The 17,680-nt window shown below is 42.5% G+C and overlaps 1 protein-coding gene across 1 annotated transcript; it reads right to left on the bottom strand.

The window, feature by feature from the left end:
• Positions 1-280: 280 nt before the first annotated feature.
• Positions 281-17,358, bottom strand: LOC134670738 (ankyrin repeat and LEM domain-containing protein 2 homolog). The gene is made up of 13 exons (XM_063528553.1): positions 17,205-17,358; positions 16,856-17,096; positions 14,948-15,103; positions 10,305-10,468; positions 9,797-9,937; positions 8,005-8,178; positions 7,158-7,310; positions 6,568-6,746; positions 5,113-6,173; positions 4,415-4,536; positions 2,985-3,120; positions 2,350-2,476; positions 281-458 (listed from the first exon to the last, which is right to left on the bottom strand). Coding segments are annotated over exons 2-12 (2,520 nt in total). The 5' UTR covers positions 17,088-17,096; positions 17,205-17,358; the 3' UTR covers positions 281-458; positions 2,350-2,474.
• Positions 17,359-17,680: the final 322 nt, after the last annotated feature.

Here is a 17,680-nt window from a genome sequence, read left to right as displayed (position 1 = left end):
TGCAGTAGGATAGTCCACACTCACCTATAGCGGCACGGAGCGGTCGTGGTACGCCTCTGGTGCGAGCTGCAGGCGGTGGTTGGGCGTGGAGCAGCGCTCGCGCGGCCGCGGCGTGGCCGTGTGCCGCAGTAGGCTGTAGTAGGATAGTCCACACTCACCTGTAGCGGCACGGAGCGGTCGTGGTACGCCTCTGGTGCGAGCTGCAGGCGGTGGTTGGGCGTGGAGCAGCGCTCGCGCGGCCGCGGCGTGGCCGTGTGCCGCAGTGGGCTGCAGTAGGATAGTCCACACTCACCTGTAGCGGCACGGAGCGGTCGTGGTACGCCTCTGGTGCGAGCTGCAGGCGGTGGTTGGGCGTGGAGCAGCGCTCGCGCGGCCGCGGCGTGGCCGTGTGCCGCAGTGGGCTGCAGTAGCTGAAGGACGCCGATGCCACGCTGTCGTTTAGCTCGTGCGCAGCCCATCTGTTAACAGACTCAATAAGTTATTTGTCAACAACTCCATTTTCGAGTCAAGCTTTTACGCTGACTGTACTTTTCTTTCAACAGACAACTAATACCACATCGAGATATTTCTAACAAACCCAAAAACAATTAGGTTGCGTTATTTTATCACAATTCCTATGGCCACCTCGTATGTCCGTCATCAGATCAGCTTGATGATACCAAAATATTGCATTCTCATCCAACTTACATATAATGTATGTGAAGTTACAGCTCAATCGAATCATGGAAAGTGAATCGGTTGCAAAATTTAATCCTAACATACACATTTACAAACATTGACATCGATTAGACCAAATAATATTCTGATATTTGTACTGATTTTACAATATTTAGATTTTCTCCTTTATACTATCGGACTTTCTTGATTTTCGTAGGTTCCCCTCATGGGCCACCATATTATTGTATTGTACATTACGGGCCTTACGGGCCTTAATATAATAAATAAATAAAATAAAAAGCCTTTTTATTCCTTAAACACATGTACAAACTATTTTCAAATTAAATACTATTTTGTGTAATCTAGTAGTGTTAGGACCCCTTCCGGGTATAGGCCTCCTCCAACCTCTTCCACCGTTCTCGGTCTTGTGCCTCTGTGAACCAGTTGCTCGACACTCTCTCTATGTCGTCTGCCCAGCGAGCACGGGGACGCCCAGATCCTCGTTTCCCACATGGTCCCTTCCAGGTAGTTAAACGCTTTGTCCATTTATCATCTGGCATTCTCGCGATGTGACCTGCCCACTGCCATTTGAGTCTTAATGAGTGCTCGAGAGCGTCAATTACTTTAGTTTTTTCTCGTATATTTTTGTGACGTATTTTATCTATTAACTTAACTTTCAAAATTTTTCTTTCGATTGCTCTTTGACATGCTCTAATCTTGTGTTTAATGTAGCCTGTGTATTTCCACGTTTGACAGCCGTAGTTAAGTGTGGGAAGGAGACACGAATCTAGTACTTTTCTTTTTAAATGTAGTGGCAAGGCGCCTAGAAGTATACTTCTAGGCCTTAATATACTCATTAAAAACCAAAATTATATTTGAATACTATTTAATATTTGAATACTATTTAATTGACGATGAAAGGTTGATGTGAAAAGTGCAAGGGTCGAATATTAATAATAGCGGTGCAGTTAGCGCCTATTCAATGTGAAAGGCAAAATCACAAGCGCACTGAATCTCATAGCAAACTCAGACTAGCTTCAGGAGTCTGAACATCATGCCATATGAGACTTAAGATCGGTTTTCCTAGGATAGCGGTGCCGTCATAATAGCGGCCGTCTCCATACTAAATAATACGGCTAAATATGGATGTCGTAGTGTTTGTATGGAGACGGCCGCTATATGATGGCACCGCTATCCTAGGAAACCAGAGCATTAGACACCGTTTTAGAAATCGCTATTCGGTCTATCTCTGTTAACCCCTTTTTTCAGTTATCAAAATAAGGGTTCTATTTGTACGGAACTCTAAACTAAAAGATATTAACTTGCCTCTCTCCGTAGGCGAGTAGAGCGCGACGGTATGTCGCCAACGATACACGTTGGGGTACGATTCGGGACTAATGCTACACGGGGCTAGTGCATCCAACACTAGTCGGAGCACCTTGCTCGGCTCTTCTGTCATGTCAAAATAAGAGTTCCTAGTGGGAAAGAAAACCTAAAGGGTACTAACTTGTCTCTCTCCGTAGGCGAGTAGAGCGCGACGGTATGTCGCCAACGATACACGTTGGGGTATGACTTGGGACTAATGCTACACGGGGCTAGTGCGTCCAACACTAGTCGGTGCATCTTGCTCGGCTCTTCTGTCATGTCAAAATAAGAGTTCCTAGTGGGAAAGAAAACCTAAAAGATACTAACTTGTCTCTCTCCGTAGGCGAGTAGAACGCGACGGTATGTCTCCAACGATACACGTTGGGGTACGACTCGGGACTAATGCTACACGGGGCTAGTGCGTCCATTATTAGTCGGTCCATCTTACTCGGCTCTTCTGTCATGTCAAAATAAGGGTTTCTAGTGGGAAAGGAATCCTAAAGGGTACTAACTTGTCTCTCTCCGTAGGCGAGTAGAGCGCGACGGTATGTCTCCAACGATACACGTCGGGGTACGACTCGGGACTAATGCTACACGGGGCTAGTGCGTCGAATACTAGTCGGTCCATCTTACTCGGCTCCTCTCTGTAATATAAATTTTAAGTAATTGAATTGCGACGATGCTTGTTATCAAGATATCTAATCACAATGCGGTAACAGTGGTAAGTGCAAGGTGGTTGATTGTAGGGTTCATAAAATTATGGATATTCTCTTACAGGATCTTGCAGGAGGTTGGGGTGAATACAAGCAGTATCCGTATCAATTCGGGTCAAAATGAATACTAATATTTACCTGGGTAAAATTAACCAGTATAAATCGAAATGAAAATGACCCGTACTCGTATAAACCGGGGTGACAATGAACAGTACCCAAATATACGGGGGTGAGTGTGAACAGTATAACAGTACCCGTATATGAAGGGCTCGGCGAGCGCCCTGTCGCTGGCGTCCACCATCTTGTCATCGTCGTCGTCAGAATGCTCCGAGGCAGTTTGGTACTCGTCAGAGTTGCAGGACTCGCCAGACTCGTCCTCCGATATCTACATGGAAATTAATACTTTGAATAATCGAAACTTGTAGTATAAAGGCCTGTGCACACCGGCTGCGTGTGCGTGACGTGCACGTGCGCGTGCGGCGTTGTAGTATACAGATCCTTATGAGAGATGGCACACCGCTTGCGTGACGTGTGCGTGTGCAGCTCCAACATTTTAGCGCACGCACACGCGCACGTCACGCACACGCAAGCCGGTGTGGCTCGGCCTTTATAGTGATAATAATAGTATTTGAAAAGCCATGTGGCTATCTAGTCTTATTAGAAGCTAAGTTTATTTCTCGATTATAGTCAATCGCTGTCGTTACACGTAGCTTTCCATTAGAGTGGTCCTAATGCTTTAATTAAATGCAAGAAGGACTTGAAATAGATTCGAAAGATATACCGGGTGTGGCCTGTAATACGAGTAAAAAATTAAACTGTAGGCTGTACTCCTCATACTGACCAACATTAGTTCAGCAACTTTTAAAAATAACTTTTGGTTTGATTTTTAATACACTTTAGTTTATTCTAAGACGCAATGTATTGCGAATTTTGTTATCTTTAAGGCGTGACAAGCAACGTCAATCACAATGATATGGCGTGGCGATGGCGTCCATTGAAGATAATATTTATTTTGTATGAAAAATAGGAAGTCTAAATACTTCATAATGTTTTAATTATTTGCTCATGTTACAGGCCTAGGGTTGTAAAAAAACGGTTTTTTTTCTGACTTGAAAAAAAAACATGAACTAAAACCGTCAAAAAAAACCTTTTTTTTTCTGGAGTACGTTTTTTTTCAAAAGTATGAAAACTCAAAATTTGCAAGGCAGTTAATACTTTTATACGGTTGTTTTACTTGTTTTAGACTTTATGTTAACCATTAAACCAATTTAATTTAACAACTTTGATTAATAACAACATAAATGAAATCTGTAGTGGTAATTATCGCAATTTACTGTTGGCAACACAAACGCCTCTCGTCGCCGCATCGGGGAATTCAGGAATTCCCCAAAAATTGTTTGTATACTGAACGTTATGGAATTAAAATGTACGTTGTTACTATTGAGCATATTTTTGTTCATGTGAAAAAAACCTAATTTAGAAAAAAAACCATGGTGCTAGGTTTTTTTTCATAAATTTGAAAAAAAGCATTTGGTTTTTTTTCTATTTGCAACCCTATACATGCCACACCCGGTAGAGTAAGGAAAAATGAGCATCAAGCGACAATGCTCCATCGGTGGACCTTATTACAAAAGGCATAAGGTCCACCGATGTACAGTTAAGAGTGTGGGCGATGGTACCTCTGCGGGCACGACGGTGCACTTGGCGGTGTCGAGCGTGTAGAGCGCCGGCGAGGAGTCCCCGCCGGGAGAGTTCACGCTCAGCGGCCGGGACGTCTCGTTGCGTTGACTCTTGCCGTCGCCTGATAAACAGATCAGTTATATGAGAGATGTCAGCGAAATAACTATAGACCAGTGGTTCTTAACCTAGGGGTAAATACCCCCGTGGGGGTAAAACTGGTATTTTACGGGGGTAATAAGCTAACCTAATATAACAATACAACAAACGTACACGTTTTAATTTTTATTACCATTGGGAGGAGGGGTAAAATCAGGTTCCCTAGTTAGTCATAGGGGTGACCGGACTGAAAAGGTTAAGAACCACTGCTATAGACGGACTCTTTTATACTCTTATGGAAGATTCATGCAGAGATCACTTCACTCAGCTAGTCTTTCCTGTGACCATAACAGCTTGTGATGCTTAATGGTCTGAAATAAATTGATTGATTCATTAATGCCAATATAAATAAGTTAAATAACAACAACAGGTTTTACCATCAGTAACTTACAAACCTTTACACGTTTTGTTTTTCAAGATTTCTTCACTTACCAACGAAGACAAAGCTAAAAACATACCTGTCACAACATTTTATTTCTCTTAACAAACATAAGCGTTGATATGTTTACACATGAATAAAAATACTATAAATGACACTTACCAATGTCACAATCGAACGTCAGCCTTCTAACCAGGCTCTCAGTCTTCGGACTAGTCGACAATATCGACCGGTTCTTCCTGAACGAGGCATTCTTCTTGCTATTCCTCTCGAAATTCTCAATCTTCCACTCACACCTGCACTTAGCCGCTTTCCCCCACAGCTCTGCACACTCCGACTCGGACACAGACGGCCCTTTAGTCGCCTCTGACTCCGCTAGCTCTTCACTAATAAAACTAGCTAAGCATTTAATGTGACTATCTAATATGTGGGACATTCGTAACCTGCTTGGACCTCTTGCGGATCTGTGCTCATCGTCGGAGCTGAATATATCGTCGTTCGGACAACGTAGTTTTACTAGAAACTCCGCTAAACTGTTCACGTCGTCTGTGTCTTTAGTTTGTCGCTTCAACATGAAGACGGCTAGCTGAGCTAGTCGCGAATGTATCAACGCGAAGTTAATGTTCTGAAATCGTTCATCGTCCATATAAGTGTACATTGTATGTTGGAGGTACTTCGCTTCGGCTTTTAGAGATTCTCCTGCTACTTCTGGTTCGGATGTTAAGGAGAACGTTAGAGCATCGGCGATTCTTTTAGCGAATACTTGGCAGGTTCGTTCGATACAGACGAGTTGGCTGACCGAGTGGTTTGTAGGGTTAGTTGGTGATGCGACGTCGCCGTTGGTTAATGCTTTTGTAGGCTGCCGACACATTCTTTGTCTTATAGGGTCTGTTTTCTTCCAATGCGCCGGTCTGTCTGAAGATATTATGCAAGATTTCATGGCTACACATAGTTCAGACATGGGGCTGAGTACGGAGTTTAGCTTCATAGGGCTTTGTGATTGGTTGCCTAGGTTGCCTAGACTGATTCTGGACAAGGAGATGTCGTCGGGAGACTGGGACTGAGCGCAGCTGTCGCTGTAGGCAAAAGAGCAGGCGCTCTCGTACTTGGTCTTGAGATAGTCCTCTAGTAGCGCCAGACCCTCAGGGGTTCTGAGGTCTGTGAAGGTGTCGAGGAAGGGCCAGTACTCCTTCCAGCCTACTTTCATTTCTTCTGCTAGGTTTCTGTAACAATAAATTAAAATTATAATTATGTAAATGGACTTCGTAGTGTGGGCATATTGTTTTAGGGAGAAAAAAGATGTAGTTTGTCCAAAAATAATTGGCAATATTGTATTTCAACAATGTAGCAATATCGACAACTGCTACAATGTGTGTTTTGCGGTAATTTTTACTTTCGAAATTATAAAAACCGGTAAAAATTGTTAATTAGACAAAATATTTTTAGGTAGAGTCTGTTCGGAAAGAGAAAAGTCGTGGTATTGGGTCCCATACATTCCTTTAACGTGTAGTTTTTGAAATAAAGAATTTTGTATTATGTATTTTTAACCGACTTCCAAATCTCAAAGAAGGAGGTTATCAATTCGGTTGTATGTTTTTTATTTAAACAAATCCTAACCTGCCGACAGTCTCAAGCCCTTTAGTCATCTCTTGTAACCGGAAAGCCGGCGCGTGCAGCCGGGGCCCTCGCGGCGGCGTCTTCCACTTCCGGCGGAAGCTGTCGGCCTCGCGCGCCGCCATGGGGCCCGCGAAGGCGCGGATCTCGTAGCGCGGGCTCAGCGGGTCACGGTTGATTTCCTGGAACACATATGTTCTCTGTCAAGGCATTTTCGTCAGTAGAAAATTTTCAAAAAAATGTAGGCGTGAAGGGTTATTGTCTCGTAGGATATTTGAATTTCGCGCCTTTTTCTACTGACAGACTTGTTTGACCGGCTATAACTCACGGTCACTTAGGAATGGGAAAGTTTACACGATACTTACAGTTAAAAAAAATTAAGTGATGTGTACTGTGAGACATCGGAATTTTAATAAGAATAAGGTATTTATTTGTAGCGACATCGTATCAAGTCAAGTGTGATTTCTCCTCCTAAACAAATAGTAGATAGTTAACCAAGGATTGTTACACAACATCGTTGATGAACCATTTCACTTGAGATATTTTAAACATTGTCGTTATGTTGTATGTATTCGCCCGCTCGCTGTACCGACCGGGGGCTGCGCGGGAGTGAAGGCGCGGCCGATGGCCGGGGCTGCGCTGCCGTCCTCGGCGTGCAGCACCGGCACGTAGAACCGCTCCTCCAGCATGCCCAGGATGCGGCGAGCGCACTCCGGAGACGCGTTGTTGGCGCGCTTGCAGATTATCTGAAACGAGAAAGAGATGAAATTATAACACATAGTGAAGCGCAGCCTACTTATCCCTCTCGGCCATTTTGAAAGACTCTTGAAAGTCCAAATATCAGTATGCGCTCAAACAAGGGTCCGCTTTCGTCTAGGCTCCGAACGGGGAACGCAATACGTTTACATTGCGTACGCTTATTTTAAAACACGTATTGACAACTACCTACTATCAGGCGTGGCTCACTCCGCGATTTCGTCGCTTTGCTACAGGTAGCTAAAAGTACATCCGTACGACCCCAATTGACCGTAGTTCTGTAGAAAGCGACCAACTTTTTATTTTTGTCAAAGTGACTTACACCCTAACTCAGTGGCTTTGGTCGCTTTCTGTATTGATAAAAAAATTGAGTTGGTCGTTTTCTGCATAACTACGGTCAATTTGGGGTTTGCCATAAGCCGCGCGTGGCGCTGTCGCCACCTAGCGGCTATATCTGTGCTGATCGTGACAGACGCGTTTTGTTAGAGAGTGAGTCTTCTGTACCTAGTACTATTATTTATTCTGTGTTACTACGCCTGATTAAAGAAATTAAAGATTTAGGATCAATTGCACCAAATCGTCTGTAACAGATAAAATGCTTGTTTATTTTTAAAGAGTGATTTTGCAAATATCTCCAAGTTTAGTGTTGGTGTGACTGACCCTTAATTAACATTGCATACTTACATCTTTAGGCTGCTCGCCGAACTTGTTCGTGGCCTGCTTGTTGCACTGCGGGAAGGATGTGAGCACGTCCACGCACGCCTCGGCGCCGAACTTGGCCGCGAAGTGCAGCGGCGTCTCGTTCATGCCCTTGTCGGGCGTGTTCAGATAGCGGTCTACTAAGATCGCGGCGAATTCCTGAAACAATTTTTTAATATTTAGCCTATCAGTATGTCCCACTTCTGAGCAAAGGTCTCCCCTCTTTCCCGCAACTTGGCTGTCCAAATAAAAATTATGAAACTAATTATTTTTATTTGAACCAAAACACTGCACTGTACAAGGTCTGCACGAAGGCAGGGTTGCCGACCGTCGTCAGCACGAGGCTACACATCTCCGCGTTCAGCGCTTTGGCTGCTACGTGCAAAGCGTTGTAGTGGGAACCTTGTGAACTAACACTAGATAGTACTCTCACCTTGCAACAGTCGGCGTCAGCGTCCAGCCCATACAAGGTCTGCACGAAGGCAGGGTTGCCGACCGTCGTCAGCACGAGGCTACACATCTCCGCGTTCAGCGCTTTGGCTGCTACGTGCAAAGCGTTGTAGTGGGAACCTTGTGAACTAACACTAGATAATACTCTCACCTTGCAACAGTCGGCGTCAGCGTCTAGCCCGTACAAGGTCTGCACGAAGGCAGGGTTGCCGACCGTCGTCAGCACGAGGCTACACATCTCCGCGTTCAGCGCTTTGGCTGCTACGTGCAAAGCGTTGTAGTGGGAACCTTGTGAACTAACACTAGATAATACTCTCACCTTGCAACAGTCGGCGTCAGCGTCTAGCCCGTACAAGGTCTGCACGAAGGCAGGGTTGCCGACCGTCGTCAGCACGAGGCTACACATCTCCGCGTTCAGCGCTTTGGCTGCTACGTGCAGAGCGTTGTAGCGGGAACCTTGTGAACTAACACTAGATAATACTCTCACCTTGCAACAGTCGGCGTCAGCGTCCAGCCCATACAAGGTCTGCACGAAGGCAGGGTTGCCGACCGTCGTCAGCACGAGATTACACATCTCCGCGTTCAGCGCTTTGGCTGCTACGTGCAGAGCGTTGTAGCGGGAACCTTGTGAACTAACACTAGATAATACTCTCACCTTGCAACAGTCGGCGTCAGCGTCCAGTCCGTACAAGGTCTGCACGAAGGCAGGGTTGCCGACCGTCGTCAGCACGAGATTACACATCTCCGCGTTCAGCGCTTTGGCTGCTACGTGCAGAGCGTTGTAGCGGGAACCTTGTGAACTAACACTAGATAATACTCTCACCTTGCAACAGTCGGCGTCAGCGTCCAGTCCGTACAAGGTCTGCACGAAGGCAGGGTTGCCGACCGTCGTCAGCACGAGATTACACATCTCCGCGTTCAGCGCTTTGGCTGCTACGTGCAGAGCGTTGTAGCGGGAACCTTGTGAACTAACACTAGATAATACTCTCACCTTGCAACAGTCGGCGTCAGCGTCCAGTCCGTACAAGGTCTGCACGAAGGCAGGGTTGCCAACCGTCGTCAGCACGAGATTACACATCTCCGCGTTCAGCGCTTTGGCTGCTACGTGCAGAGCGTTGTAGCGGGAACCTTGTGAACTAACACTAGATAATACTCTCACCTTGCAACAGTCGGCGTCAGCGTCCAGTCCGTACAAGGTCTGCACGAAGGCAGGGTTGCCGACTGTCGTCAGCACGAGGTTACACATCTCCGCAATCAGCACTTTGGCTGCTACCTGCAGAGCGTTGTAGCGGGAACCTTGTGAACTAACACTATATAATATAATCACCTTGCAACAGTCGGCGTCAGCGTCCAGCCCGTACAAGGTCTGCACGAAGGCAGGGTTGCCGACCGTCGTCAGCACGAGATTACACATCTCCGCGTTCAGCGCTTTGGCTGCTACGTGCAAAGCGTTGTAGCGGGAACCCTCCTGGAAAAGGCACTTCGTTTATGCAATGCAATGCAAATGCAGCCAAAGTAGTATTTTTCTAGAATTTTGTAGAGCCACAAATATTAACCTGGTGTCTACATAAAAAAAAAAATTTTTGATCGCAATTTTGCCGCGTATTTTATCGGTAATCTGTAGAGACACTGTATGAACATTCATTCTTGTGATAATATGTGGCGCTCAATTCTTGAATATTGAATATAATCATCATTTCTTAAATCATGGGTAGTCTGGGTACGTCTAAGTTTATGTTGTTCCAGCGGACTTCGTAGCGTGCATCGTTGTTTGAAGATAACTCTATATTATAAATTTACCCAGTCCATACCTAGTATTTCCTAGTATTTCGTACCTGCATTATAGCCGGTGTGTTTCCACTGCTGACGAGATACCGGGGGTTGTCCCACACTCTCTCCCTCACAGCGGCCAGCAGACCCTTCTCGATCGACTTCCGAAGGGCGACCATGTCTTGGGGCGACGGTGCTTTGAAAGGATATGGCTTTTCGCCCATTAGAGCTGGAATTAAAGAAGAAAACAACGTTTATATGTAAATATCTGGGTCACAGTTAATGCAGGAATTACCTTCGGTTAAAGCCGTTAAAGTGATGCCAATTAACGGCTGAATTCACAATGCACTTAATTTCACTTGCTACTTAGACCAGTTAGGAGTGAAAAAGAACATTATGAATTTGTGACGTTAACAGCCAAGATCCCATTTTTAGGGTTTTCTTATAAATATTAATTATAAATTCGACTTGTTTTTTTCTACTACGCAAAGTTTGCTGTCTTTCAAAGTTTGCCTGTTTTAAAATAGACAATTAGTGTTATGCATCACTGATATATAAATAATGGTTTTAAATATGTATCTAGTTTTTTTGTGGCATCCCGCCAATGCCGTGTAACATGTTTGTCATTACACAATATTAATACTTATACTTATGAATTATGTTGCAATATTATGGAGTCAACGATTCAGATGTACAGTCGTCATCAGATATATCGGAGCGGCCGAGGTGCTCACAAATATCTGCACAAGCTCTCTAACGCCCTGACAATAGAGGCGTGTTCAGATATTCGTGAGCACCTTGGCCGCTCCGATATATCTGTACATCAATAGTTATATATCTCTGAAAGGCTCTATTAGAGACACATACAACCCATTGCAATGAGATGGCATTTAATATACCATAGTTTTTTTCTGGCAGGTGATCATAATATAAGAGGTATTAGGTAGCGATTAAGTACAATAGTACTACAATAACAATTCTATTATTCAATGTTGACCTACATGAATAAAGCTAAGCCACGATAAAAATGGTCCTTATTACAAACGGTGTAATGGCAGTTTTTGCTTGCAATGGTTACGTATAGTATGATTAGTATGTCGTTATTATCACGCGAGTATTAACTGATTATCATTGGACCGTATGTATGTGCCATAAGGTTCAAATACTGTCAGGTAACAGTGCTGGCGACTACCTAGCGCCACTAATGGTATTTACTCACGCCTCTAGAATTAACACCCATCTAATAAATAAGACATAATAGGTTCGCTAATAAGTATCCAATTACTTTAGCTGTTGCCAACGTAATTCTAACGAATGACATTCATTCCTTATGAAAAAACTCGTACAGTCAGCTACCAGTAACTAAGCAGCTGAAGTGTTCACAATGACCTGCACATGCTTTTATTATCTTAGCACTGAAATTGTGTCCAGTTCATTTTGGACACCACGTCCTGTTAGCAATTTACAGTTCTACTATTTCTGTACAGTTCCCGTGACAGTTCCCTCACATGTTAGAAAGAATGCATGACCATATTCATAAACTGTAACCCTTACGTTTAAGCTCAAAGGAAATGGTAATTTATTTATTTATGTTAATTGGGGCGTCCGCTAGCCGTCGCGGGTGCACGGAGCGGGCGCACGCGGGTACCATTGTAGGTAAAATTCGTCGCACGCGTCCGTGCCAGTTAGCAACTATAACGTTTATTTAAATCAAAACATACATACAGTTAGTCATACTTACAAACTAAACACACACAAGTTACTAACTAAACATTGCTGCCGCTCCTAGACGCTTCTGGTGCAAAAGTGCCCATAATACTCGCGGCATTGCCGCGCTGGATGGCTATGGATAGCCATTGCACCAGAAACGACTCGGAGCGGGGGTCCTCCCCCTTCTGCCTGTCGACGGCCTATGTCGCGCACCATGTTTTTCGGGTCCGCCCCCCAGCAGCCCGCCGTTTCTACCGCGAAAGGGACAAAAATGTACTGCTCCTAGGGGGGCAGCATAATTCTGCCGCTTCACTGCAGTTAGCAACTGGACGCTCATACTATTTAATCCGTACACAGCGGGAAAAAGTCGGATAAAAATTGAAGAAATTTTAACTTTATTTTCACTTTAAGTTCAAGTTTCTTCAATAAAATATCTCGAGTTATCAACTTCATTTTTTGTTGACCCGCTCACCCGCTCCGTGCAACCGCGCCAGTTAGGGGACGCCCGTAAGATCTCGCGGAAGAAGTTGCATATGTCACCATGATGTTTCTACATGTACAATGTCCTAATTGACCTAAACCGCAAGTGGCGCCAACAAAAGGGCAGAATAACGATATTAACCATTATCTAAAGACAAACAATCCAATTTCACCCGGAAACAGTACAAGATAACATTTTCATATAAACATTATGTTATTGTAGAAAATTATATCATTCGGGTTATCCCTGTTATCAATAATAGATACGAAATTAGGTCAATTGTTATCGGAGGCAGATTGAGTTAATTTTCTTTTATAACAATTAAGAAAGCTTAGTAAATAGATAATTTAAAGCATATAAATATTAAATAATGAATTTAGGAAATACGTTTCTTAATAATATTATAACGTCATGGTTCTAAGTGTGAAAAATAAGATTAAATATTACATTTAGGGGTCATCCATTAATTACGTCAGCACACGAATTTCTAGGTTTTTTTACACCTCCCCCCCTCCTTGTCACACTTGGTCACATTTGGCAAACCCCTCCCCCCTAGTGTGACGTCACATTTTTTCTACGAATTCGCCAAATCGAATTAAGTAAGTACCTAAGTATTATTAATATTTTATCAAAATATTTATGACGATATAAATATTAGTAATTTTATAACCCAAAACTGCTTAGGAAAGAAAATTAAACGAATAAAAACGATTATCCTTTTAAAAACTTGTTATTTAAATGTACAGCAAATAAAATAATTTAAATCAATTTTCGGTTACTGATGAAGTTAAAGTGACGTCACAAAGTTTGTGTCTCCCCCCCACCCCCATGTCACATTTTCTTGACCCCCTCCCACCCCCTAAACGTGTGATGTAATTAATGGATGACCCCTTATTACACTTGTGTTAATATGCAAAAACAAAACCTTTGTTTATAAATTTTAGTATAATGCTGTTGAAGTTGTATTGTGACATTCTTCTATTACGTAAGTATACTGCGATACAATTGTATTAGATAATATTTTATGGTTTTATTATACAACGGTGCATGGAGATACTATTTTATAATAACGTTACGAAGTCTATTCATTTCTTTGTCTTTCAAGTCTCTATGCACAGTGTTATAATTAAACCGTAAAATAGCTTGTAATACTTATTACAAACCAGGGCAATGCCCCGCACATATAAGGCATCTAGTATCGAAATTTAGCCCACTCATTCTATAGAGATTCGTATACGTAACAAAGTGCCTAGTGCCTACATACTTTAGGTAGGCTAGTGATTCATAAGGCTTACACATACACAATTATTAACTTGAACATACTAAACATGTGAAATGTGAAAATGTTCACAGTTTAGCAGGCAGCCTTAGAAATAAGATTAGACCGTTTTAATGGCTCCGTTCGTTATTACATGCAGCCATAAACAGTCACTGGCCCACGTTTCAGTATACACGTGACGGTATGGAAACGAGCACACGTAATAATAAAAGTTAATTGCATGTGTGTTCCAATTCAAAGTTTTTTTTTTTCGATGTGGCGCTCGCACAGCTCTTGTGAGCACGGACCCCGCTAAGGATACGGGCGAGCCTTGCTCATATGCATATCTGTCGCCAGTGTTCCCTTAGTCGCCTTATACGACACCCACGAGCAGAGATGGGGTGGTGCTATTCTTTTCTGATGCCGGCACCACACAGCACTCCAATTCAAAGTTAGTTAATTCTGTCTGGAGCCTTAACAGGTGGCTGTGATCAGTCGAGGAAGGATCAACCTACACCTATCATTAATTAACGTAATTACTGTTCTCGCCACCGCACAGTACAAGTTCGTAATGTAACTACGCCACTAGGGTGTCGCCGACGGTTTTTCCCCATCCTGTACCCGTTATTTTAACTTTCTCTTTTGTACATATCTGTCGTCTATGCTAATAAGGGTCGGTTGCACCAAACTGTTCGTATCGTTAAAAAGTTCGCAAAATTTTTATGTATGGAAAGTTTCATAGTAAAGCGCCGGGGCGCGCCGGCTGAATTGATCAGTCTGTCAAATGTGGTTGGTGCAACTGGCCCTAAGTCTTATGCAAGTGTTACTCACAGCCATCATTGCCATCCGTGGTGCCGCAGGCTCGGACCCGCGCAGCGCGAAAGACACGGCTTCCTTCCGGTCTTGTAAAGCCTTGAACCTGCCCAGTTTGTCCTTGGACGATACCAACCCGTTCATAATTGCAAAACACCAATATGAACCACTCTAGTAGTATAGAATTATAGTCAGTAACTTTAGGTATTTAAATAAAAGTAAACAAAATCTACCCTCAAATGGCTCCTTAAGCCAGTTGAGGGTATATGAAAACATTACATGATCAAATAATGTAGGTTAAAATCAGGTTGTTCAGTGACAGATCCAGGCGGTTTTGTATTTGGTTGATTAACCAATCAATGTTATAACTACCCTAAAATGTACAAATTGTTTGTTTACTTTTATTTAAATACCTAAAGATACAGAGTATAGAAAGTACCACTCACAGCTATCATTCCCATCCGTGGTGTCCGCAGGCTCGGCCCCGCGCAGCGCGAAAGACACGGCCTCCTTCCGGTCGTGGAAAGCCTTGAACCGGCCCAGTTTGTAGCGCCGAACCAGTTCCAGCGCCTCCGCCTTGTTTTCGTACACGTGTATTGCTTCTGTGAAAATGTTACAATACTTACAATGTCATGAGTATATAAGAGGAAGCCTGAAAGTTGCACCCATAACAGAAAAAGTAAGGGCAAATCGCCTTGCGTGGTACGGGCATGTGATGCGGAGGGATGAAAGTCATGTGACGAGAAAGATACTACAAATGAATGTGAAGCGTAGTACGAGGAGAGGAAAACCGAGGAAAAGGTGGATGGACTGTGTGAGAGATGATATGAAACGAGCGCAAGTGAATGATGAGATGACGGGTGACAGAGAGGTGTGGGAAATGGAAAAAGGGCAAGAGAATGATGACTTACAATGTCATTGTGGGGCTAATTGCTATTACCACAGGTATTTGATAGATGGTGTATTCCCACCCCACGTCACCGCCACGATACATGAGGCGTGGAGGGAATACCTACACTGTAATGATAGTAAACTTTTTTGCTCTCTCTATCAGCAATGAGGCAATGAGGATAAATAAACTTTTGTGAAAATTTCCTTATAATACCCAATTTTCAATCCTAATTATTACTAAAACCCAAGTTAACTTGTTAAACAGCTAAAATAATCAGTGAATTAGCATATAAATTGACAATATATTTTTATAACTGAGGTCTAAACTAGTTTTAAATATGCAGGTTTTGAAATGAACAATGGATGAATTTTAATCAGCAAATGACATGATATGCCAAGGTCTTTGAAAACATATATTTCAAATGACATTCTCAAACTTGCAAGTTAATGAACTCTTCGTCTATAGGTGATCCACACAGAATGAGTCAGGAAAGTGCAGCACAAAGCGGCATGGTTTGTGTAAACATGCCTTATACCTCAAGATTCTGTAGCCAAGCCACCCTATAATAGCCTCTTAAGGCCCAAGGTCCTACCTATAGTACTTCTTCAGTTTGAGGAAAAAATCATATGCAATTGGAACAGTCTCTTTTCTTTGTTTCCTTCAATTTTCAATCAACTCTATTTCCTACACCTTAGGTTCAAATTTCAGTGGAAAATTTTGGATTTTTAATTTGTATGGCCTTAAGAGACTAGATTTTAAACTTTTAGGAAAACCCAAATTACATTTTTTACTAACAATTTTTTACATAGCCATTCCAGCATAGGACCATACAATCCATAACACATGTTTACAAACAGAGATGGGGTACAAAAAATGTAGGCAGCCTGTGATCTTTCAGATCTTGCCGTTGCATACATCTTTGCACCTATAACACCTGCATATTTTTGATTTTGTTTAGAAGACTGAATCCAATCAACAGAAGCCTACAAATCATTAGTCAAGAAAGCAGATGAAAAACTAAAAAAAAGAATTGTAAACATTTCTTCTGTTTGTTAACGTCAAGTTGTTTATTGAATGTGAGTGTCAACAAACACACTCACAGACCATTGAATTGCTAGTAGATTGTTATAAGGTAAGAAATGCTTCCAATTGTATTATTGACATACAAGATAACAATTAAATACCTATGACACACTTTACTTGATACTTAGAAATGATAAACTACTTAGTTACAAGCATGTTTGAATCTTTTAATACATTGAAGTAAAACTATTAACATCATCATCATTGGCCCTTGTGTCTATTACAGACAATTTATGGTGTAACACTGAAGAGACACCGTTGCTGAATAAACTGATGCGAGACAGACATGGTCTACCACAGGCCCGACAAGAGAGAGTTGCGGAAAACGGCACTGAGACTCAAAAACTAGTAACAGATGTTTGAAAATTAACAAGTTTACCTTCATCAGGGCCCTTTTTAATTTCGCAAGGAATGTACACCCCGTAGTACGTCATCGGGGGCTCCGTCGGCGAAGGGCTCACGGTTGCGCTCCTCTTCAAAGTGTCCAATCGCAAAAGGCGACTGAACAAGCCCATAGCTCCTTCCCTCTTCTCGGGCGGCGACGTGGATATCTCGTCTTTCATACCTCCTATATCCTTGTTACACTCCGGTATAGTGACGGCTTTCGACATCACGTCCAGCTGAAAACAATAAACAAAACAATGTTTTGTTTGTGACGCAAAAATGTTAATACAACCTCGAGTTTATTTTTAAGATCGTGTGCCATTAACATATTCTGCTCAACTTACCTTGAATTAACAAGATATCATAAAACCATAGCTGCAGCACTTGTTATTGACCAGCGTTTATGTTTTTAGTACATGGTGCGTGAGAATATACGCCCAGAAAATTACTGCTGTATTTTTAAAAACAGACAAAAATGCGTTGCTCGAAAAGGGTGACGTTTGCTTTAACTTTTTTTTTATTTCGTTCTGAAATCAAACTTCGAACGGATATTTATATTTTCGTATTGTTTCCCAAATCCAATCTATTTCATAAAACTGTACACTTTTGATTGTTAGTTTTATTTGCTTCACATTATTTCATGCATAGTCACATACTTTTAAATAAACCCGTAAAATTAATATCTTTAAAATTACTTCAAGACATCATTTTATTTCTGAACGAACTATTGCAGGGGTTGCCATGTCAATAAAAAGACGTAATTTTCAAAAAATTCCGAGGTTGTAAAAAAATCGACGAACTTTTCGCACGATTCAATTTT

This window comes from Cydia fagiglandana, chromosome 14 (genome assembly GCF_963556715.1).
Source record: "Cydia fagiglandana chromosome 14, ilCydFagi1.1, whole genome shotgun sequence".
NCBI lineage: Eukaryota > Metazoa > Arthropoda > Insecta > Lepidoptera > Tortricidae > Cydia > Cydia fagiglandana.
The sequence above is the reverse complement of the archived record's forward strand: the minus strand, read 5'-3'. Positions and strand labels throughout refer to the sequence as shown.

What these genes read in the sequence shown, in the direction of transcription:
- LOC134670738 (XM_063528553.1), bottom strand. Translation starts at nt 17,087, where the DNA reads ATGTCGAAAGCCGTCACTATACCGGAGTGTAACAAGGATATAGGAGGT. An exon ending in ACACACCGGCTATAATGCAG is followed by an intron (nt 9,938 to 10,304) that starts GTACGAAATACT and finishes TGCCTTTTCCAG; the next exon opens with GAGGGTTCCCGCTACAACGC. An exon ending in CTGACGCCGACTGTTGCAAG is followed by an intron (nt 8,179 to 9,796) that starts GTGATTATATTA and finishes AAATTGTTTCAG; the next exon opens with GAATTCGCCGCGATCTTAGT.